The sequence below is a fragment of the Enhydra lutris genome, unplaced genomic scaffold (genome assembly GCF_002288905.1).
Source record: "Enhydra lutris kenyoni isolate GAN:26980312 unplaced genomic scaffold, ASM228890v2 scaffoldscaffold41, whole genome shotgun sequence".
Lineage (NCBI taxonomy): Eukaryota > Metazoa > Chordata > Mammalia > Carnivora > Mustelidae > Enhydra > Enhydra lutris.
Window position 1 is genome coordinate 18,498,291 of NW_019154125.1, and position 25,778 is coordinate 18,524,068.

At 37.8% G+C, this 25,778-nt stretch overlaps 1 protein-coding gene across 2 annotated transcripts in view; it reads right to left on the reverse strand.

The window, feature by feature from the left end:
- The window catches only part of LOC111155373 (scaffolding protein involved in DNA repair), a 490,720-nt gene that overhangs the window by 121,694 nt on the left and 343,248 nt on the right, over window positions 1-25,778 (reverse strand). For both annotated transcript variants that reach the window (XM_022515520.1, XM_022515521.1), the window contains exons 8-9: window positions 15,777-15,972; window positions 13,292-13,539 (exon numbers count right to left, since the gene is read on the reverse strand). In XM_022515520.1, coding sequence (XP_022371228.1) covers window positions 13,292-13,539; window positions 15,777-15,972 — 444 coding nt within the window. The remainder of the gene's footprint in view (window positions 1-13,291; window positions 13,540-15,776; window positions 15,973-25,778) is intronic.

A 25,778-nucleotide genomic window follows, 5' to 3' on the forward strand; every position in this document is an offset into this window, starting at 1 on the left:
CATCATCATTCATAATAGCTACAAAGTACAAACAACCCAGATATCCATCAGCTAATAAAAAAGTAAATAAAATTTGATGTTTCTATATGCTGAAATTTTATTCAGCCATAAAAAGGCATGAAGTAGTGGTACATGCTACCACACAAATGAACCCTGAAATCAGTATGCTGATTGAAAGACACCAGACACAAAAAACCATATTGTATGATTCCATTTAAATGAAATATCCAGAAAGGTAAATTCATAGAGAGAGAAAGCAGATTAGTGGTTGTCAGGGGCTGAGAGAGGTTTGTATGGGAGGGACTGCTTAAAGGATACAGGGTTTCCTTTAGCAACATGATAATGTGTTGGAACTATATAGAAATGGTAGCTGCACAGTACTGTGAACATACTGAATACCACTCAACTGTATACTTCAAAATGGTTTATCTTATGCATCTTTCATCTCAATTAAAAAAACCTGAAAAGATAATATGTGCACAAACATAAAATTTGTATGTTCTAACAAGGCATTGAGGGAGCCTGTCGCAGAGCATCTAGTTTTTTCTCCCTAGAGGCAAGGACTAGAAAGAGTCATTTTTTAATTTTTATTTTTTAAGTAGGCTCCATGTCCAATGTTGGATTTGAACTCAGGACCCCAATATCATGAGTCACATATTCTACTGATTGAGTCAGTCAGGTGCCCCAACAGTCTCTTCTTATGTAAACTTTTAAGCAGTCTATTCATAAGGAGGTATATATGAGTATCTATGTGAAAATAAGCATATTCATTGTTGTTTTTACTAAACATTAACTGAGCAGGCTCTCTCCAAGCAGGGGAAATGGTGGAGTCACAACTATCAGAGGATCAGAAAGCCCTCTGAGATGGGGTTTCATTAATGTGCCTCGACTCCTCAGGCTGTACTCTCTTCCTCATTTTCCACCCAACCAAAAAGCAGACACCATATACTCTTCTTTAGGAAGCATCTGGAAGAAATTTAAAATTCAAACATAAACGTCAAATGCTAGAGAGCCAACAGTGATGAATGACATGTGCTACCAGACACAGGTTTCCCCTGTTATCTGGAAGTAGAGCATTCCTATTAAAATTTTCATCAGCTGAAGTGGCATAAAGTAAAGAAGCAATTACCACTAATTTATATGGAAAATTTTTGAGCATTCCCAGACCTCAAACCCCCCCCGCCCCCAAACAAAAAACCTCCATTGAGTTTTTCTTACACATCACTAGGACACATCACACATCACTAACAGGTACAAAAAATAAATTGAGATAAAGCACAGATGCTCACAGACACAGTTCAAAGCCATGATGGCTTGATATTGAGTGTAGTTCCATGGAAAGAGCTTCACAGTGCCAGCCCTGGTGGGCATGTGCTGCCTCTAGAATAGTTTGCTGCAAAACAAATGCCGAAGGCTATTGTTGCTTTTCATTTTCACTTTTTTTTCCATAAAAGCATAACTCCTCTTTGGATTTCTTTTGGTTAGCAAAAAGAGGCACTAATGTAGGTCTTTTGTAAAAGCGAAGTGATGTAATGTGAACTTTGGAAAAATGAGGGATACCTGTATATGGTAACCTTGTCCAAAGTATGTAACATTTTAGGAAATCTCATTCTAGTCTTTTCTGAAGAGAAGATGCCGCATTAATGAGCAGAATAAAAACTGGGACTAATTATATTCAAAAATTGTAAAGAAAAGATTTACTACCATCCTTGCTGTCATTACAGGTTTCCACTTTTTTTTTGTGTCAAGTTTTTAATTGGTTAACATATAATTTTCCACTTTTCTATAGTTCACGTAAAGAAACCCCCTTAAGGGAGCCTGGGTGGCTCAGTTGGTTAGGTGACTGCCTTCAGCTCAGGTCATAAACCCAGGGTCCTGGGATCAAGTCTCACACAGGGCTCCCTGCTTGGCAGGGAACCTGCTTCTTCCTCTGCCTCTGCCTTTCTCTCTGTCTCTCATGAAGGGGTAAATAAAATCTTAAAAAAAAAAAAAAAAAAAGAAAGGCCTTTAAGACCTTCAGATTTCCCCTGTTCACTGTCTGTGGTTTTCTTGGATAGCCAGTATTCTTCTATTGTAACTTAACTGTATGCAAAGACTCGAGGTACAGAGTTGAATAAGCTAACTCTAAGTTTTCCAAAAGTCTGCTTAAGTGGTAAAACATCCAGGAGAGTTTTATTTTTTTTCAATTTTTCAAAAAAAGATTTTATTTATTTATTTGACAATAAGAGAAAGAGCACAAGCAGGGAGGGTAGCAGGCAGAGGGAGAAGGAGAGGCAGGCAGGTTCCCCACTGAGCAGGCAGCCTGATGTGGGGCTCAATCCCGGGACCCTGGGATCATGACCTGACCTGAAGGCAGACACTTAACGAACTGAGCCACCCAGGTGCCCCAGTTTTGATATTTATTTCATTCTTTTTCTTACCCCCAAACATACAGTCTGCTCCTTTTTTGTCTCCCCTACAACCTCCAGAGCTTGTAACACCTGCACTCAGATTCCTACCAGAGAGAGGAAGAATAGTCATCACTTAAGGGAAATGAAATGACAGGGCAGGACACATAGCTCACACAGGAGCTGTGAGATTTGGAGCTACTAAAGACCTGTAAAACCTCTCCTTACCATCTTCCCCGGATGACTCAGTCTTCCTTTGTTTAATTCAAATCATGAGTTCCTTCCTTTTCAAGTAATTAGGTTTGGTTTAATGTTAAAAGTGAGTCTTTCATCCTTTCATCTTTTACCTATGACTGCTTAATTTTTTCTTGATATCTCTTAATTCTGCTTTAATTGTAACAAATGTTTTCAAACTCTTAAATCATTACCAACTGATTCTTTTCTTTTCTTTATAAATCCTCAGTCAAGAGCTGCTCTTGCTCCTCCTTTGCTACCTCTCTAGGTGCCCCTCCTTCCTTACACTAAATGAACCCACTGTAGGGGCCTCTAGTCCAAGTATCTCATTTTCTGTAAGATTGGTGTGGACTAGACTTTACCTTTTTCCTAAAGCAGAGTATTCTTGGCACTTCTTACTGCACTAGCCTCTTTATCATTGTCTTGAGAGAAACAACACTATAGTACATGTCCATGGACCAGTTTGTCCTGAGAAAGAAGGAGAATACATAGCCTCCATAGCTGTACTTTTCCCCACCTACATATACTTTTTAGGTGCCCATGACATTCATGATCTGGTACCAAAATAAGATGAGTCACAGTCCTTAACCCCAGAGGGTTAAACTGGACAAATGAAATTTAAAAAAAAAAAAAAAATATGGGGGCACCTGGGTGGCTCAGTGGGTTAAAGCCTCTGCCTTCGGCTCGGGTCGTGATCCCAGGGTCCTGGGATCGAGCCCCGCATCGGGCTCTCTGCTCAGCGGAGAGTCTGCTTCCTCCTATCTCTCTCTGCCTGCTTCTCTGCCTACTTGTGATCTCTGTCAAATAAATAAATAAAATCTTTAAAAAAAAATATGTATGTATGGCCTTATTTTGAAAGCACTGACAAATACCAGTGCAATGTATAATACTTGGCCCTTATGATCACTATATGACCAAGTACCTGTCTAGATACCTGTATCTGTCACTCTCTTTTTGTCTCTGTGCAAATAAATGTGAAGGTTCAGAACATTTATGATATCACTGCTAGGCAAACTGGTCCAGAAAAAACAAGGGTACCTTTTCATATATTACAATGTCTTTTTCTTGTGAAGAAGGACACTCTTCCACATAACTGTTTTGGAGGTTCTGTTTGCTTCAGTGTTCTTTGGAGCATGGGGTTGATTTGGCTCTAGCTAATCAGAACTGTAGAGGCAAGAAATAACCACAAGGATGAGCTTACCAAGACTGCCGGCTGGCTGCCCCAAGTGCTCTGGGTCTAGCAGCAGCTGGGAGATAGGGCAGGAACAGGTCACTTGACAGAGCCAAACAGGGAGGAAAGGGACAACAAGGTGTAGCAGGCTAGCTAGAGCTGGAGTCAAGATAGATATTACACTTGATCTCACCCTGTCTGTGCTTTTGATTAAGGGTTATGTGGTGCTGTGTGCTTGCATTTAGCTGTCATTACAGATTCTGCCTGTGTGTGTGTTCTGTCTTTCATAGCTCTTCTCCATTCTGTCATTTCAGAAAAATACATTCCAGGGATACCTGGGTGGTTCAGTGGGTTAAAGCCTCTGCCTTCAGCTCAGGTCATGATCTCAGGGTCCTGGGATTGAGCCCTGAGTCAGGCTCTTGCTCAGCAGGGCGCTTGCTTCCCCCTCTCTCTCTGCCTGCTGCTCTGCCTACTCGTGATTTCTCTCTCTCTGTGTCAAATAAATAAATAAAACCTTAAAAAAAAAAAAAAGAAAAATACATTCCAAAGATGCAGTCTAGCTCATAGGAAAGTTCTAGCACAGCCATAGTAATGCTCCAAATTGCAGCTGCAGGCACAGAGGGGTTGGGGTACAGACCATTAGAGGTCTCCATCCTCTCTTAGCAACAAAAGTTTCCAGGGAAAGGAGGTCAGGATCAGGCAGGTAATTCTGCCTTTTATATTGGGCCACTCTGAAATCACTCTCAATTTTGATGGAAAACAGGAGCTGGAAGATCACCATGACCAGGTTAAGATGCAAACTTAGAACTATGGATGCACACACCATGTCTGGCTATGAATCTGGAAAATTAATCTTGCTATGTTCATTCTTTATGAAAATATTACTTTCATGATTGTCTATACTCACAGCACATGGCTGTTGTCATTCCTTTTGATCTTTTCCTTCAAGTCTATCAACAATTTTAATATATAAAAAATAACATGGGAACTTCCATTTCAATTTCATATTATTAATAAGCTCATTAAGGATACATATTCAAGATATGTCAGTTATAAATGTAAAGGATGGATCAAATGACATGGGTTGGTATCATAAAATATTTTTTTAGGGGAAGGGGGGAAGGAGAGGGAGAGAGAATCTTAAGCAAATTCTATGCCCAGCATGAAGCCCGATGGGGGGGGGGGGCTCATGATCTCATGACCCTGAGATCATGACCTGAGCTGAAATCAAGAGTTGGATGTTTAATGGACTGAGCCACCCAGACACCTGTGAATATTTAAGAACATAAACATACTGTTTTCAAATAATCTACAATTCTAATTCTGCTCTGAAACATTTAAAATTTCAGTCTGCTAACTGAAACCTGACCCTAGATCAATAAAGTAATAAAAGCTTAAAAAAAAGATAAAGGGTAGAAAAATGGGTCCATTTCCTCCCATCTATAATGGGAGAAATGATACACAGAGACCTAATACAGTGCCAACAGTCACAAATATGAAAAAAAGAGGTATAACAGAAATATATTCAGCAACATATATAGTAGGAAGCATATATGCAGAAAAAGCATTAATGAATACTACCACTACTACTTCACGTAATCCTTACCAGCAAGGACTTTACAATGTTACAGTAAAGACTAACATATCTCTAACTATAATACAAAAACTATAATATTATAAAACAAATAGTGTTAAGGACGTTTACTTGGTATTAGGCGTTTTGTAAATGTTATGTCATTTAATCTTCAAGTTTGAAAGTAATGGTACTAACTTTATGGGGCTGTTATGAAAATAAAAAGAGTTAAGATCTATCTATCTACCTACCTACCTATGACCAAAAAAAATATAGCTAAGTAGTTTTTCATTCTACCATCTGAAGAAGAGGCCAACTGCATAGGGGAAATTAGGAGAGATTTCATGAGGCAAGTGGTATAAGACTGGGTAGTGAAGGATGCGTAGGACTTTAAGAGTGAATAGAAGATGATGAGCTACCATGGCTGCACTAAAGCATCAAACAACAATTTCTTTTTCCCTGCCTTAAGATACTTAAAGAATTGCCAGGACAATTAAGTAAGAAAAAGAAATAAAACCTATCTGGATTGCATTGAAGAAGTAAAACTATCTTTATTTAAAGATTACATAATTTCACATATGGAAAATCCTAATGAATCCACTGAAAAACTATTAGACTTAATAAACAAGTTCTACAAGACTTCAGCAGATAGGTCCATATATAAAAGTCACTTGCATACCTATACATTAGCAATAAATAACCTAAAATGATATTAAGAAAATAATTTCATTTGCAACAGCATAAAAGAAAACTTCGGTATAAATTTAACCAAAGAAGTGTTAAGACTTGTACTGAAAGCTATAAAACACTGTTGAAAGAAATTAAAGAACTAATAAAATGAAAAGACATCCCATGTTGGGTCTAAAGACTAAATATTGCTAACATAGCAATTCTTTTCAAAGTGATCTACAGATTCAACATAATCTCTATCAAAAAAACAATTATTTTATTCCAAAATTGACAAACTGATTCTGAAACTAAAATGTCAACCTAAGAGGCTAAGAATTTCCAACACAATCTTAAAAAAAAGTTAGAGGACTTACACTCTGATTTCCAAATGTACTATAAAGTTTTAGTAATTAAGATCATTATCGTACTTGCATAAAGATAAATATATAGGTCAAGGGAAGAAACTGAGAGTCCAGAAATAAACACTTTTATCTGTGATGAATTGATTTTTGACAAGGGTACCAAGAAAGTTTCAAAGAGAAAGAACAGTCTTTTTAGTAAATGGTGTTGGACAACTGGATACACAGATATAAAAGGATAAACCCTTGCCTCACACCACACACAAAAATTAACTCAGATCCATCATGGACTTAAATAGAAGACTATAAACTGTAAAACTCTTAGGAGTAAACTTTCATAATCTTGGATTAGGCAACTATTTCTTAGATGTGACACCAAAACACCAAAGCACGAGAGAATAAAATAAAAGATAAATTGGACATCATTAAGGTTATAAACTTTTGTGTTTCAGAGGACACTGTCAAAAAAGTGGAACAAATACTCCACAGAATGGGAGAATACATTTTCAAATCATATATATGATAAAAGACTTGTAACCAGAATAAAGAACTCTTACAATTCAACAAAAAAGGGACAAATAACCCATTTATGAAAACAAGCAAAGGATCTGAAGATGCATTTTCCAAAGAAGTATAAAAATGGTCAAAAAGCACATGAAAACATGCTCAACATCATTAATCCTTAGAGAACCACAAGTCAAAGCAACAAGGATATACCACTTCACATCCAGTTGGATGGCTATAATAAAAAAGATAATCACAAGTCTTGGAAAGGATGTGGAGAGACTGGTGCCCCCATACACTTCTGGTGGGAATGTAAAATGGTAGTTTCTTTGGAAAACAGTTTAACTCTTCATAGAATTAAACAGTTACCATATGACCCAGCAACTCTACTCCTAAACATATTCAAGAGAAATGAAAACATACATTCACAGAAAGAACTTGTACACAGATGTTCATAGAAGTACTATTCATATTAGCCAAAAGTAGAAACAATCTAGATGTTCATCACATGATAAATAAACTGAATATGGCATACCCATACAATGGAATGAAATACTGATACATGTCACAACATGGATCAATGGATAAGCCTTGAAAATATTGTGCTAAGTGAAAGAGGACAGTCATAAGACCATACATTGTATGGAACTAGAGGCTATTATTCTAAACAAAATAAGTCAATCAGAGAAAGACAATTATCATATGATCTCACCTATATGAGGAAATTGAAGAAGACAGAGGATCGATCATAGGGGAAGGGAGGGAAAAATGAAACAAGACAAAACCAGAGAGGGAGACAAACCATAGGAGGCTCTTAATCTCAGGAAACAAACTGAGGGTTCCACGAAGGGAGGAGGGTGGGGAGGATGGGGTGGCTGGGTGATGGACACTGGGGAGGGTATGCGCTATGATGAGTGCTGTAGATTGTGTCAAGACTGATGAATCACAGACCTGTACCCCTGAAACAAGTAATACATTATATGTTAATAAAAAAAAGACCATACATTGTATAGTTCCACTTACATGTGTCTAAAACAGGTAAATCCAGAGACAGAAAATTAGTGGTTGCCACAGGCTGAGGGAACGAAGGATAAACAGTCAATGGGTCTGGGGTTTCTTTTTGAGGTCACAAAAATTTTCTAATATTAGACTATGGTTATAATTGCAAAACTCTGTAAATACAGGACTGCAAAGAAAACATGGCAAAACAACCTTGGGATATCATACAGACCACAAGAATTGTCTTAGAAAGGAAGTAAGCAAAAGTTAAGAGCTGGGAAGCTGAGAGTGAAGTGTTTATTTAAGACTTATGAATACAGAGCTAATGATTAAAAGAGGATTAAAATTTACTGAGAGAGCACAAGTAAGGAAAACCTAAAAGAATGGGATATAGTTCATAACAGGAAACAAAAGGTGTTGGTGAGGATGCGGAGAAAGGGGAACCCTCCTATATTGTTGGTGGGAATGCAAGCTGGTGCAGCCACTCTAGAAAACAGTATGGAGTTTCCTCAAAAAGCTGAAAATAGAGCTACCCTACGACCCAGCAATCACACTACTGGGTATTTACCCTAAAGATAGAAATGTAGGGATCCAAAGGGGCATGTGCACTTGAATGTTCCTAGCAGCAATGTCCACAATAGCCAAACTATGGAAAGAGCCTAGATATCCATCAACAGATGAATGGATAAAGAAGATGTGTGTGTGTGTGTGTGTGTGTGTGTGTGTGTTTCCCAATGGAACACCATGAAGCCAGCAAAAAATTGGAATCTTGCCATTTGCAGGGATGTGGATGGAACTAGAGGGTATCATGCTAAGTGAGATAAGCCAATCAGAGAAAGACAATTATAGAATCTCATTGATATGAGGATTTTGAGAGGCAGGGCATGGGTTTGGAGGGGGAAGGGAAAAATGAAACAAGATGGGATGGGGTGGGGGGTGCTGGTGGAGAGGAACCATAGGAGATTCTTAATTTCAGGAAACAAACTGAAGGTTGCTGGGGGGTGCAAGAGGAGGGACAGAGTGGCTACATTATGGACATTGGGGAGGGTATGTGCTATGGTGAGTGCTGTGAATTGTGTAAGACTGATGATTCACAGACCTGTATCCTTGAAACAAATAATACATTATATGTTAATAAAAAATTAATTAAAAAGTAAAAAATTAAAATTAAAATAAGAAAAGAAAGAATGTACATCTCTAAAAGATAAAATTAAATTATTTGTCCCTAAGTTAGATATCTGAAGGAGAAAGGGAGCAGATGTTTCAGAAAGGGAGAAAGAAAGTCAATGTTTAATGACAACCAGCATGGATGGAGAGTAAGGTAACTTGGTCCAGAGTCTGCTCTACCATGAGGTAGGGAGTCACTAGGAAATTCATTTACTTTTTTTTTGCTCAGTTTCCTCTATTACAAATTTTCTCCAAGAGCAGTGCTCCCTTTCTGCCAAAAAACAAACAAAAAACCCCAAACAAACAAACAAACAAACAAACAAAAACCTCATTGCTTTATTAGTCATGCATTTATTTAACATTCATTCAATACATAGCGAATCTTGATAAAGGTGGGTTTGGGCTCTGGACAGTCTGCCTAGATTAGTGCTTATGGAGTACCTTCAGAGTTGGTTTTTTGTTACTTTTGATTTTAGTGATTTATAAAACTCAGGTTTGTATTTGTTATTCTGACCTATAACACCTAGAGAAACTTTGTAGAAGTGTTTAGTAGCTTGAGTTAAAAGAAGTTATCCAGAAGAACAAGGGACAGGAGACTCTTACATGTTGTATTACTGAAATCTAAAGTGTATAAATATGTGTGTGTGTGTATACACACAACACATAAAGTCTAAAGTATATATATATATATATATATTTTTTTTTTTTTTAAAGATTTTATTTATTTGACAGAGAGAAAGAGATTACAAGTAGGCAGAAAGGCAGGTGTGTGGGGGGGGACAGGTTCCTCGCTGAGCAGAGAGCCCAGTGTGGGGCTCAATCCCAGAACCTTGAGATCATGACCTGAGCCAAAGGCCGAGGCTTAACCCAATGAGCTACCCAGTCACCCCTATATGTGTGTATTTTAAAGATTTATTTATTTTAGAGAGAGCGTGAGCACATGCAAGTGGGGGGAGGGGCAGAGGGAGAGAATCTTTAAGCAGATCCCCTGATGAGCATGAAGTTGGACAGAGGGCTCTATCCCACAATCCATGAAATCACAACCTGAGCCATAACCAAGAGCTGGCCGCTCAACAAACTGAGCTACTTAGACACCCCTGAAATCTAAAGTGTATTTAGATGATGTTTCACAGCTTAGAGGAAATGAGCCTTTTGACTGAACTTATGTGACCGTGTTCAGGACTGGCTGGCTCCAAATGAATTTCCTTTATTTCAAAGTTGGCAACAATCTGGCTGTCTGGCATCAGAAGATGAGCTCTTACTGATTTTAGAAAAGAGAGACTACTATAGCACTGGGAACAAATTGATATAGACATCTATGGTTGAGGTACTAAGTACATGTAGATAAAGACACACCACAGGGCTCCATGAGGAGTCATCTGGCCTCATTTGGGCAGAAAAGAGAGAATTATTATAATTGCAAAATATCTACCATATGACACTTTCTTTTTCTCCAGGCCTTAATTTCTTGGGATATCGTAATTTCTGGAACATTATGGAAAACACAGTGATCAACATTGTCTTTGAGTTCACTGATAGAAAGATCTCTGGGGCATAGCAGGTTATGGCAAGAGAGCAGACCTGGAGCTGCCCTCAGTGTAAGCGATCACTATGCCATTTTCCCTGTCTGCTGCAGTCATGCTTCTGGATGAGAATGACTCCCATGTGCTGCACAGGAGTTCACCAAAGTTATAGGTAGAAACTGTAAGTAGAAAAGAATCTTCCAAACTATAAAGTTAAGTCTTTTAGCCATGTTTTCTCTTAGGTACATGCTACATGTGTATAAATAAAAGTCTACATTAGAAAACATGTTTCTAAATGATCCTCCAAAGCAGATATTTAATGCTTTTTATAATATACATTAGAAAAGAATTAGTACAGGGTTAAGGATAATTTTACTTCTACATTAATTTTGTTTATAAACTGGAATTTGATTATTATAGCACTATGAATCTAGAAAATATTAATAATCAGTTTTACAATAATACCTTTTTGTACCCAAAAGACATCTTAGAAGTCTTGTTCTCACACCCAAGCTCAAATGCTATGATTTTCTGTCCAAAGATTCATTTTCTTACACAATCCAATCAATTCTCCCCATGGCTGGGCACTTTCACTACTCCTGCTGCCCAGGATGACCTGACAGCACCCCCCCGGGCCACCGCTCCCCAGTCAGACTTAATCAGTCACAGGTTGGTCCTAACTCAATTTTATCCTCTTTCTTTTAGCTCCATACTCTCTACAACCCTGACATGTTTGGGATTCTATATCTCATGATGTTATTCTTTTTGTCCACCTGTATAACTGTCAGCAAGTAAAAAGGCTCAGTTTCCTCATCTGTGAAATGTGACTAGATCATCTAGCCTCAACATTGTATAATTTCATGTGTGCTACAGGAACACAGCACACATAATGCATATTTAACTACATCGGAATAACAATGCTATTTTCTTATTTTTGAGGTTTATGCCCATCCTTTTTTCAATCCACAATTTAGCACAGTCTCATTTGATATGTCCCAGCATATGTTCTAAAGTACAAATCCAAAACATTCATAATGCTAGCCATTGGCAGCAATTCACCAGAAGTTAGCTTCCAAATTCTTCTTTTTGCTTAACAAGTAAAACAAGTACCACCAAAGGAACTAGAGGGACAGGATTCAAGGTGTCCATTCCTTGTGATTACTCATAAGGAAGCAACCTCGCTGTCAATTTCACCTTGCCTTCTCATCATTGTGATTCAGTCCTTGCTATCCCCAGTCTCCTCTGAGTGTCTGGTCTGTGTGCTGGTCTGGAGAAGCTTTAGATCATCATTGCTTAGGTTACTCAGTAGTTCCTTCTCCAAAGCCTAATGCTGGATACATTCCATGAAAAATGTAAAACAAAACAAAACCTATGTCTGATCTATAACTGGCTCAGGTAATTTTATTTAGGTTTACCACAGATTTAAGTTAAAGACTACGAGACTGGTCTACGCCTACAAGTTAAAAACCCTACAACTGATATAATCATCTCAGACATACACATATTCCAAACAAAATAAAGTTAAAATTTTTCCTATAAATCCAAAGAAATATTCTCTAATTCTACACCTAAAGGAGACTTTTTGGAATTCAAAAGACTTTCAAATAAAGCGCCACCTACCCAAAGAAGATTCATAATTAACACAGAAATGTTTCTTGTCACTTATTCTGAATGGTATCAGAAGGCTCTATAAGAATAGGATATTGTTGTAATTACTGTTTCTTAAATATGTGTTTTATTTTAAGAGCAGATATAAAAAAAAGAGTACATATAAAAAAAGTTGATGAACTGGCATCTATACTTTTAATTTCTGTTATATTATAAGTCCATCTCATTGCTTTGAGGGCAGTTTCACTTAGAAATAAATATAACTTCAAAAGGCTATGCCAAGGCTATGACGTAAATAAACTCTTCAGTCAATGACATGACTACAGCTATCTGAAAAAATACAGGAAGGGCCTAAATACAAGTAAAAGAAGGTATCATTCTCATATTTAGTATGAGCAAAGTACTTTGAATTTGGTTTGGCTCATGTAGCTCATGTACATGTGCTACATGTACATGTGCTACAAGGTAGCTACTAGTCACGCGGGGCCACTTAAAATAGTTAAATTTTAATTTAAAAGTTAATTAAAATTAAATAAAACTTGAAATTTAGTTCCTCAGTCCTATTAGCCATTTCTGAGTGCCCAGTAACCATACGTGGTCAGTGACTACCTCACTGAATAGTACAAATACATAACATTTATATCATTGCAGAAAGTTCTATTAGGTAGTGCTGACACAGGTTAGAAAAGCACTCTTTGAAAGCCACAGATTCACTAACTGCCATTTATTTATTTAGATTTTTAAGGTATATAAACCTTGAGAGATATTGCAATGGTTTTTTTAGGTATGGTTAACCACATGTCTTGGCTTTTATGGAAGAATACCAGTATTTCTTATCTATATTACTTTCAATAACATGAACCATTAAAGGTAAAAGTAAACACAACAAATTAAATTTTTAGTAGAACTTTTTATATTAAATAAACAGACTCTTTTGTCAAACCACATGGCTCAAATTTTGATGCAAGAAAAAAACAACAACAACAAAAAGAAAACTCAAGTATATGGTGAATGCAGCCAAGAGTCTCTTTCTCCAGTAAGAGTCTCTACTTTCTCTAAGTGACTCTAGCACCCATGCCTGTATCTTAATTACTCACCTAACTCTGGGTGGGTCTGAGTCAGGTGGAGCAGCTGAGCCACCTCCCTGCTGATATCTGTAGGGAAGACAGTAAACTCTCTGTACCACCACTCGGACCCCAACTCCTGACCATGGGGCAGCTCCCTGGCTTTCCACTGCATCCAGAAGAGAATCCCTCAGGGGAGCTTGGGCTGGGAAGCACTGTTTTGCTTCTTCATGTCCATGGGTACAGTCTGTCCTTCTGGTAGTGAGACCACTATACATAACCTGGCCAAGACATGCAGAGGGAGCAATTTCAGTTTAACTCATAACAGCATGGTACATTCCAAATCATGGCTTTCTGAGGCAATATTCTGATGTAACTGCAGAATACCAAAGGAACGATGAAGATAAAACATTGCGTGGGCCTCTGTGTCTGCCAGGTAACTAATACTACTGAGGAGGGCAGGGTGAACAAGATAACATCGGAACAGCAAAGAGTGTTTCCAATCAATAGAAGCACAGATCTTCTTGGGTCTTTGAAAACATGTAAAGTCCTACTATTACAATACTTCATGGTAATTTATTTATTTATTTATTTATTTATTTATTTAAAGGCATTTCTTTTTTTTTTTAATTTTTATTTTTTTTTTAAAGATTTTATTTATTTGACAGAGAGAGATCACAAGTAGACAGAGAGGCAGGCAGAGAGAGAGAGAGAGGGAAGCAGGCTCTCTGCTGAGCAGAGAGCCCGATGCGGGACTCGATCCCAGGACCCTGAGATCATGACCTGAGCCGAAGGCAGCGGCTTAACCCACTGAGCCACCCAGGTGCCCCTATTTATTTATTTTTTTTAAGATTTTATTTATTTGACAGAAATGACAAGTAGGCAGAGAGGCAGGCAGAGAGAGAGGAGGAAGCAGGCTCCCTGCTGAGCAGAGAGCCCGATGCAGGGCTCGATCCCAGGACCCCGAGATCATGACCTGAGCCGAAGGCAGAGGCTTTAACCCACTGAGCCACCCAGGCGCCCCTTCATGGTAATTTAGAAAATTTTTCTTTTATGAGGTAAACAATCCCAACAGGACAAACTAAAAAACAAAAGAATGACCAGGGTTTCAAAATTAAGTCACTATTAAGTTCTTGGTGTGTGCAGTCTACTAGGCTAGACACTTCACAGCTCATGTAGCCTCCTAACAACCCTTTACAATAATATTAAATATCACAATAACACTTCTAGAGCACATTCCAGGCAGTTTTCTTTATGTACTATACTTGCATAGTGAACATATTTAACTTCGTAACTACCCAAGTGGATAGATTATATCATTATTACCATTTTAAAGATAAAAACACTGAAACACAGAAAAATTATGAATCTTGCCCAGTGTTACTCAACAATAAATGACTGAGGCAGAATTTGAACCAGGATATCTGGTTCCAGAGCCTATATTCATAACCATGATGTTACACAATGGCTTTGTTGTCACTGTTGTCAGACAAAAATGTTATCTCGAGAATTTAATATTAATAGCTATTTACAACTAAATGTTAAAGCAGGGATGCACTCAGAGTCATAAATTAAATTAATTAGAGAGCCCCCTTTTCCTTATTATCCCCTTCATATACTTCTTTTGATAATTTAAGGGAGAGTAGGCTTGTTGACATATTTACAAACAAGATGAAAGTTTGTCTATTTTTCTTTTTCTTTTCTTTTTTTCCTTTAAGATTTTATTTACTTGTGAGAGAAAGAGAGAGAGAGCACAAGCAGGGGGAGTGGCAGCCAGAGGGAGAAGCAGGCTCCATGCTGAGCAAGGAGCTGGATGTACCTGTGCTGAAGCAGATGCTTAACTGACTGAGCCACCCAGGAACTCCTACTTTTCTTTTTCTTATATCCCCTCATACTATCTGTCAGCCTAAGCATTCTTAGCATTCAAACCAATCATTCAGTGCTGATTCAGCTAACTGGGTGAACCTGAGATGGTACACCTGGAGTCACAGACACTTAAAAGCTGGAACGTTCCCTGGAGTGCCCTTCATGCCTTCTATGAGTGAAATTTAGGGGGTTCCCTAAATTTATCTTGACAAATGATCATAACCCAGGGCCAACAAAATTTCAAAAAACAATCTACAGCATATAATTTCAAGTTTGTGCTGCTCTATTTATCCTAAGGATATAGATATTGTGAAAAAGAAAAATATAACCTTTTTATTTAATAAATAAAAAGCTTAAGCAAAATTCTTAGACATTACAAAATGAGAATAAGAAAGTGAAAAATCATATATTTTGATAGACTAAGATAAAGATTAAAAAAACACAATTAGATAGATGAAATACTGTGAAAAGAAGGCTACTAAATACTAAACCACTACATACTTTCTTCAGGCCTAACAGTAATAACAAGATGTTCTAGCATATATATTTACTGAGTATTTGAAGGGGAACCAAAGATAAACATCTCTGCTTATATCTTTCAAATCCGGTATTATTACAAAGCATAAAACATCTAAAACAAATGAAATTTTACCTGGCTTTCAGGTGATATATTTGTTAGATTCCTAAATCTAAATCTCTGAGCCAAAGTGATACTTCTTCTTGGAAGGGCTGTGTCCCAACAGTGCACTTCATGTATTATTTTTGAATCTTCTTTGGCAACAACTTTCTGACAAAAGTAAGTATTCAGAATAACAGGGCAACTTCCACTTGGGGCAATAAGCATTTGCCTGGAAAAGAGAAAGAAATGTAACAGTTTACAGTTACAGTTTATTTACAATGTTGGGTTTCCTTCATGTTCTTGCTAAATCAGGAATATAAAGGGCAATGACTCACCTGCTATGGATAGATAAAACAAAGTCAGGCCACAGATGAACAAATGGATAGAGAAAATGTGGTACATATATACATTGGAATATTATTCAGCCATAAAAAGAATGAGATCTTGTCATTTGTAACATGAATAAGACTTAGTATTATATTAAGTGAAATAACTCAGACAAAGATAGGGAAATATCATATGATCTCACTTATATATGGAATCTAAAAAACAACAGAAACAAACAAAAACAGAAACAGTCTCATAAATATAGAAAACAAACTGGTAGTTGCTAGAGGGGCTGGGCTTGGGGTTGGGGAGATGGGCAAAATGGGTGAAGGGGATTCAGAGGTACAGACTTGCAGTTATAAAATAAATAAGTCATGGGGATGAGAAGTACTACATGGGGACAGAGTCAATAACATCGTAAAATTTTGTATGATGACAGATGGTAACTATCGTGGTAAGCATTGTGTAATGCACAGAACTACCAAAGCACTATTTTGCACACCTGAAACTAATGGAATATTGTATGTCAGCTATACTTCAATAAAACAAACAAACAGAAGTGGCACCCACCCTCACATGCTCAGGAGTAAATGTCAATAGAATTAATTTTACTTTTCCAGTGCAAGTCTGTGTCAGGAGAGGTGGAATGGAAGAAGGCCATGTCACTGCTTGGGCTTGAGTTCCCTCAGGTCTCCTATTCTGGTAGATGATGGCCTTGGAGAAATGCAGGGAGTGAGCAAAGACTATCAACAGGCTCAAGAATTGCCCAGACATTAAAAGAAATGTTATTTACAAATGAAACCTTCACACACTTTGACAGCTCTAATCTTTCAAAGAACATGACAGCAAGACCCAAAGAAGCTTCTACCTTCACTGTCAAATAGAACACAGTCACAGAAATGCTTCATATTTAATTCGAAAAGGAATGTGGGGACATAACAGACAAAATTCTCCTGGTTCCTTTCAGACATCTGACTTGACATCTTCAGCACTCATTCCTCAAAGGAGGTAGTATTACTTAACATTAAGGAAAATTTAGGACTTCTTATTTTGGGAAGGTGGGAGTAGACATATTTTCCCTAATTTATCCTATTAAGCACAACTAAAATGCCTAACATTACATATCAACTAAACATAAGACATTGAAAAGTGGAAAGAAGGTGGCACACCAGCCCTAGAGACCTTGAGACTTAAGAAACAATAGTGGTGAGTTCCTGGGTTTTCTGTTGCCTCTTATATCCCAGACTTCAAACTGAAAAAGATAGCAACCTGTTACAGCGATGGGTACAGATAAAAAAGCCTCTCTACAGGAGGGGATGTGCTATGGTGAGTGCTGTGAAGTGTGTAAACCTGTCAATTCACAGACCTGTACCCCTGGGGCTAATAATACATTATATGTTTATAAAAAAATTATATTAAAAAAAGCCTCTACATCTTTATGTGTCTTCTTCAATTTCTTTCATGAGTGTTCTGTAGTTCCTCGAGTACAGAGCCTTTACCTCTTTGCTTAGGTTTATTCCCAGGTATCTTATGGTTCTTCGTGCTATAATAAATGGAACTGATTCTCTAATTTCCCTTTCTATATTTTCATTGTTAGTGTATAAGAAAACAACTGATTTCTGTACATTGATTTTGTATCATGCCACATTACTGAATTGCTATATAAGTTCTAGTAGTTTGGGGGTGAAGCCTTTTGGGTTTTCCATATAAAGTATCATGTCATTTGTGAAGAGAGAGAGTTTGACTTCCTCATTACCAATTTGAATATATTTGATTTCTTTTTGTTGTCTGATTGCTGTAGCTAGGGCTTCTAGTACTATGTTGAACAACAGTGGTGAGAGTGGGCATCCTTGTCCTATGTCTGATCTCAAATGGAAGGCTGTCAGCTTTTCCCCACTGAGAATGATATTCTCTGTGGGTTTTTCATAGATAGCTTTTATGAAGTTGAGGAATGTTTCCTCTATCCGTACACTTTGAATCATTTTAATCAGGGCACTACAGACCAAGGGCTGATATCCAAAATCTATAAAGAACTCCTCAAACTCAACATACACAAGACAATAATCATGTCAAAAAATGGGCAGAAGACATGAACAGACACTTCTCCAAAGACAAATGGCTAACAGACACATGAAAAAAATGTTCATCATCATTAGCAATCAGGGAGATTCAAATCAAAACCACATTGAGATACCACCTCACACCAGTTAGAATGGCCAAAATTAACAAGACAGTAAACAATATGTGTTGGAGAGGATGTGGAGAAAGGGGAACCATCTTACACTGTTGGTGGGAATGCAAGTTGGTGCAGCTACTCTGGAAAACAGTGTGGAGATGCCTTAAGAAATTAAAAATAGAGCTACCCTATGACCCTGCAATTGCGCTTCTGGGTATTTACCCCAAAGATAGAGAAGTAGTGAAAAGAAGGGCCATCTGTACTCCAATGTTCATAGCAGCAGTGGTCATAGTCATCAAACTTTGGAAAGAACCAAGATGCCCTTCAACTCACAAATGGATAAAGAAGATATGGTCTATATATACAATGGAGTATTATGTTTCCATCAGAAAGGATGAATACCCAACTTTTGTATTAACATGGATGGGACTGGAAGAGATTATGCTGAGTGAAATAAGTCAAGCAGAGAGAATCAATTATCATATGGTTTCACTTACTTGTAGAGTATAGGAAGTAACATGGAGGACATTGGGAGATGGAGAGGAGAAGTAAGTTGGGGGAAATCGGAGGGGGAGAGAAACCATGAGAGACTGTGGACTCTGAGAAACTAACTGAGGGTTTTGGAAGGGAGAGGGGTGGAGGGATAGGTGAGCCTGGTGGTGGGTTTTAAGGATGGCACGTATTGCATGGAGCACTGGGTATGGTGCATAAACAATGAATATTGGAACACCAAAAAGAAATAAAATAAAATTATATTAAAAAAAAAGATAAGGAAGAAAAATAAGTTCTATTATAAACCACTGGAAAAATAAAATCCTCTACAAAAGCTTACTTTCTTGAACTAAGGGACAGCCTAAGAAAATACAAAACTTTTAGAAAATGAATGCTCTACTCTAGCAAACATCACAGAAAACCTGTGACCTGCTATCATACACACCAGAAGAGGGTGAGTGTGGAGCTCTGGTCAGGCTGTAATAAAAAGTCTCAATAGCCTACGTAGGGTAGTGTGAGAGAAGGCAGTCTAGAGTGTTGGGACTTCCATCCCTGCAGGCTTATAATGAGCCTTCTCTGATCAACCGCCAACCCCCAACACACACATACCATGACAGTGGAGACTGCCCGGGGGCCTGGACTTACACCCTTCCCCCCATCAGTAACCCTGGCTACCCTCTATCCATACAACATCCTCCAGTCCTCTCAGTGGAAGCCATGTGGGAAGCAGCACCCCTGACCTTCCCAGCAAGGGTGATGTCAGTGGAGGCCTAGCAGGAAGCTGGAACTCACATCTACCTAGCAGTAACAAGGAATCCTTCCCCCCTCAGTATTAAGGGAGGTCAAGTGGGGAATTTGGACTTCTTCCTCCACCTGGCAGTAACAAGCTCCCCAAGGTCTCTCCATATCTCCTCTCAGAACAGAGCTCACTAAACAGATTTAAATAAGATCCAGAGTCTCATAATACCTCAAATGTACAGGTTACCATCTGAAATCACTTCTTTTTTTTTTAAAGATTTTATTTATTTATTTGACAGATAGAGATCACAAGTAGGCAGAGAGGCAGGCAGAGAGAGAGGAGGAGGCAGGCTCCCTGCTGAGCAGAGAGCCTGATGCAGGGATCGATCCCATGACCCTGGGATCATGACCTGAGCCGAAGGCAGAGGCTTTAACCCACTGAGCCACCCAGGCGCCCCTGAAGTCACTTCTTATATTAAGAACCAGAAAAAAATCTCAAATGAAAAAAGATAATTAATAGATGACAATGCTGAAATGACAGAGGCATTAAAATTATTTGACAAAGATTCTAAAGTAGCCATTATTAGCATGCTTCAATAAGCAATTATGAATAAATATATAAGACAAATAAAAAGAAAGAAAGTCTCAGCAAAGAAATAGATTTTTTTAGAATGGAGATTTTGAATCAAGAAGTAAAATGAAAATGAAAACTCAATGGATGGTCTCAACAGCAGAAAAGAGGAAACAGAAAAAAAAAATCAGTGAACCTAAGGATAAAAACAGAAATTAAACAATACGAACAACAAAGAAAAAATAGACTTAAAACAATCTGAACAGAACTTCAAGATCTGTGGGAAGGAAGAAATAAACATGGATGTATACAGCCAAATACAATAGGATTTCATACCCCTGTTAGGTTTTCAAAATTGTATTTAGAATTGCAGCAACAATTTTAACACTATGATATAGTTCTAAATGCATAAAAAAAATTTAAGAAAATCATAGTTGCAAACAGTAAAGGGATAGGAGGTAAGGTTTATACACGTCATAAAAACTGACAAAATGTTGACCCAGCCGATTGTGATAAAATTTAATCCTTATAGCAATCAATAAAATAGCTATAAAAAGATACATACACAAAAAATTATAATTAAAAAATGTCTAAAAAATGTTCAAGTAACCCACACGAAGTTAGGAAAAAGAAAACAGAAATGAAAAACAGAAAGAGAACATAAAAGAAGACAAAACTAAAAAGGTAGACCTAAGTCCTAAAATACCAATAATTATATTAAATGTAAACGGTCTAAATAAACCAAGTATAAAACAAAGATTAGCAGAGTGGATTAAAAAAACATGATCCATCTATATTCTGTCTATGAGAAATTCACTTCAAATATAAAGATATAGGTGAAACGGGTGTGGTGCATAAACAATGAATCTTGGAACACTGAAGAAATAGATTAAAGAGTAAAAAAAAAAAAGGAAAAAAAAAGATATAGGTGAAATGAAAATAAAAAGATGGGGGAAATACATATAAACACTAATAAAAACGTACCAGGAGAGGGGTATCATATGAAGTAGGCTTTAGAGCAAAGAAAATTATCAGAGACCAGAAAGATATTACCTAATGATTTTTATCAAATGTGCAATGAAGAATTAACACCAATTTCATACAATCATTTTCAGAAAATAGAAGAGGAGGTAATACTGCCCAATTAACCCTATAGAGCTAGTATTACCCAAGGCGGGACCAGATGGTGGAGGAGTAGGAGACTAAAATGACATCAGGTCCCAGGAGTTCAGCTAGATAGTTATCAAACCATTCTGAACAACTGCAAACTCAACAGGAGATAGAAGAGAAGAAGAGCAGCAATTCTAGGAACAGAAAATCGACCACTTTCTGAAAGGTAAGATGTGTGGAGAAGTGAATCCAAAGTGACAGGAAGATAGACCGCTGTGGGAGGGGCTGGCTCCCAGCAAGTGGTGGAGCAGCGGAGCACAGAATCAGAACTTTTAGAAGTCTTTTCCACTGAGGGACATTGTTCCAGAGGCTAAGTGGGGGTGGGGCCCTTGCAGAGACAGTGTGGTCTCAGGTCCTGCAGGGTCACAGAAAGATCGGGGGTGTCAGAGCTCCCAGGTATCGGAGCAGGGAAGTGGACTACAGAGATGGAGCAGAGGAGTTAGCTTTCAGATCGGGGTTACCTTAAATGGTGATCCAAGGCACAGTTGAGCCACTGCTCTTCGAGCAGGGACCCCACAAATGGCAGATCCAGAGAGACCCCCTCCTTCCTCCTCCAGGAGGACTGGTGCAGGAATGTGCAGTGGGAATCTGCAGGGTTTGGAGACTCCAAATGGAGCTGTGTGCCAGAGATAGAAATGCTTGGTCAGAGGCCAGGTGGGCACAGAGCGCAGCTGGAGACCAGAGAGACAGGAGTGACTGACCGCTTTTCCCTGAGGGTGCACTGAGGACTGGGGCCCTGAGCTCTTGGCTCCTCCAAGCTGAAGACTGGGAGGTCGACATTTTCATTCCTGTCCTCCAGAGCTGTATGAAAAGTGTTCAGGGAACAAAAGGTACTGAGAGTGAATGCGAGGAGATTATTTAGCCCGGGCGCTGGCAAGGGCAGTGCAATTCTGCCTCAGGCAAAGACATTTGATACTACAACACGTCCCTGCCCCAGAAGATCAGCAAGAACATCCAGTCAAGATCAAGCTCCCTGATCAAGGAGAACAGTAGAGCTCCAGAGCTAGGGGAAAGCAATGCATAGAATTCATGGCTTTTCCCCCATGATCCTTTAGTCTTGCAAAGTCAAATTTTCTTTCATTTTATTTTTTCTTATTCTATTTTTTTAACTTTTCCTCTTTCCTTTTTTAAAGTTTTTAGTTTACCTTAACAATACTCTTTTCTTAAAAAATTCCATTAAATCTTCATAGTTATACTCATTTTATTCCTTCATTGTATTTAACCATATTTTTTGTATACATATAGGTTTTTTTCTTTAAAATTTTAGGATAAAATTTCTTCTAATAGATCAAATATGCCCTAAATCTAGCAAGTGGCTTAATTCTAGTCTCCAGTCAGAACACATACTCTCCTCTTTTTCTTTCTTTTTCCAACCAACTTATCAATTCCTTTTTTAGAATTTTTAAAAAATTTTCATCCTTACAGTCATACTCCATCCCTTCATTGCATTTACCCTTATTTGTGTGTGTGTGTGTGTGTGTGTGTGTGTGTGTGTATGTGTGTGTGTGTGTATGTTTTTCTTTCTTTAAAATTTTGGGAGGTAGTTTCTTCTATGAGACCAGAATACACCCAAAATCAAGTGGGTGGCTCTGTTCTATTCACGAGTTTAATATCTATCTATCTATCTATAAATTTTTTAGTTTTATTTATTTCTTTCCCCTTTCTTCTCCCCCGGTTTTGGGATTCTTCTGATTTGGTTAGTGTACATTTTTCGGGGTCTTTGCCACACTTTTATTATTTTATTCTCTTGTTCATATATTCTTATCTGGATAAAATGACAAGATGGGAAAAACTCACCACAAAAAAAAAAAAAAAAAAAAAAAGAACAAGAGGCAGTACCAATGGCTAGGGACCTATCAATACAGATATTAGTAATATGTCATAAATAGAGTTCCAAATATGATTCTCAAGGTGCTAACTGAACTCGAAAAAGGCATGGAAGATATTAAGGAAACCCCTTCTGCAGAAATAAAATCCCTTTCTGGAGAAATAAACTAAAATCTAACCAAGATGAAATAAAAAAAGCTATTAATGAGGTGCAATCAATATGGAGGCTCTTATTGCTAGGATCAATGAGGTAGAAGAGATAATTGTGATAAAGAAAACCGAATGATGGAGAATAAAGAAGCTGAGCAAAAGAGAGACAAACAACTACTGGACCACGAGGGGAGAATTCAAGAGAAAAGTGATACTGTAAGATGAAACAATATTAGAATAATTGGGATTCCAGAAGAAGAAGAAAGAGAGGGGCAGAAGGTATACTGGAGTAAATAATAGCAGAGAATGTCCTTAATTTGGGGAAGGAAACAAGCATCAAATCCAGGAGGCACAGAGAACCCCCCTCAAAATCAATAAAAATAGGTCCACACACCACCATCAAATAGTAAAACTTACAAGTCTTAGTGACAAAGAAAAAATCCTGAAAGCAGCTTGGGACAAGAAGTCTGTAACATACAAAGGTAGAAATATTAGATTGGCAGCAGACTTATCCACAGAGACCTGGCAGGCCAGGAAGAACTGGCACGATATATTCAGAGCACTAAATGAGAAAAATATGCAGCCAAGAATACTATATCCAGATAGGCTATTATTGAAAATAGAAGGAGAGATAAAAAGCTTCCAGGACAAACAAAAACTGAAAGAATCTGCAAACACCAAACCCCCAGCACTACAGGAAATACTGAAAGGGGTCCTTTAAGCAACGAGAGAGCCTAAAAGTAGTAGACCAGAAAGGAACAGAGACACTATACAATAACAGTCACCTTACAGGCAATACAATGGCACTAAATTCATATCTTCCAATAGTTACCCTGAATGTAAATGGACTAATGCCCCAATCAAAAGACACAGGATATCAGAATGGATAAAAAAAAAACAAGACCTATCAATATGCTGTCTACAAGAAACTCACTTTAGACCCAAAGACACCTCAAGATTTAAAGTGCGGGGGTTGAAAACAATTTACCATGCTAATGGACATCAAAAAAAAAAAAAAAAAGCTGAGGTGGCAATCCTTATATCAGATCAATTAGATTTTAAGTCAAAGACTATAATAAGAGACACTATATCATACTTAAAGGATCTGTCCAACAAGAAGATCTAACAGCTTTAAATATCTATGCCCCTAAAATGGGAGCAGCCAACTATATAAACCAATTCATAACAAAATCAAAGAAACACATCAACAATAATACAATAATTGTAGGGGACTTTAACACCCACCTCACTGAAATAAACAGATCATCCAAGCAAAATATCAACAAGGCCTTAAATGAAACACTGGACCATATGAATATTACAGATATACACAGAACATTCCATCCCAAAGCAAAAGAATACACATTCTTCTCTAGTGCACATGGAACATTCTCCAGAATAGATCACATCCTGGGTCACAAATCAGGTCTCAACCAGTATCAAAAGACTGGGAGCATTCCCTGCATATTTTCAGACCACAATGCTCTGAAGCTAGAACTCAATCACAGGAGGAAAGTTGGAAAGAACTCAAATCCATGGAGGCTAAAGAGCATCCTACTAAAGAATGAATGGGTCAACCAGGAAATTAAAGAAGAATTAAAAAAATTCATGGAAACAAATGAAAATGAAACCACAAATGTTCAAAATCTTTGGGACACCACAAAGGCAGTTCTATGAGGAAGGTATATAGTAATACAAGCCTTTCTCAAGAAATCAGAGAGGTTGCAAGTACACAAGCTAACCCTACACCTGAAGGAACTGGAGAAAGAACAGCAAAGAAAGCCTAAACCCAGCAGGAGAAGAGAAATAATAAAGATCAGAGCAGAAATCAATGAAATAGAAACCAAAAGAACAGAAGAACAAATCAATAAAACTAGGAGCTGGCTCTTTGAAAGAATTAATAAGATGGATAAATCCCTGGCCAGACTTATCAAAAAGAAAAGAAAAAGGACCCAAATAAATAAAATCATGAAAGAAAGAGGAGAGATAATAACCAACACCACAGAAATACAAACAATTATAAGAACATAGTAGGAGCAAGTATACGCCAGCAAATTTGACAATGTGGAAGAAATGGATGCATTCCTAGAGTATAAACTACCAAAACTGAACCAGGAGAAAACAGAAAACCTGAACAGACCCATAACCAGTAAGGAGATTTAAGCAGTCATCAAAAATCTCCCAACAAAAAGGAGCCCAGGGCCAGATGGCTTCCCAGGGGAATTCTACCACGCATTTAAAGAAGAATTAATTCCTATTCTCCTGAAACTGTTCCAAAAAATAGAAATGGAAGGAAAACTTCCAAGCTCATTTTATGAGGCCAGCATCACCTTGATCCCAAAACCAGACAAAGACCCCATCAAAAAGGAGAAATACAGACCAATATCCTTGATGAACACAGATGCAAAAATTCTCACCAAAATACTAGCCAGTAGGATCCAACAGTACATTAAAAGTATTATTCACCATGACCAAGTGGGATTTATTCCTGGGCTGCAAGTTTGGTTCAACATCCGCAAATCAATCAATGTGATACAATACATTAATAAAAGAAAGAACAAGAACCATATGATACTCTCAATAT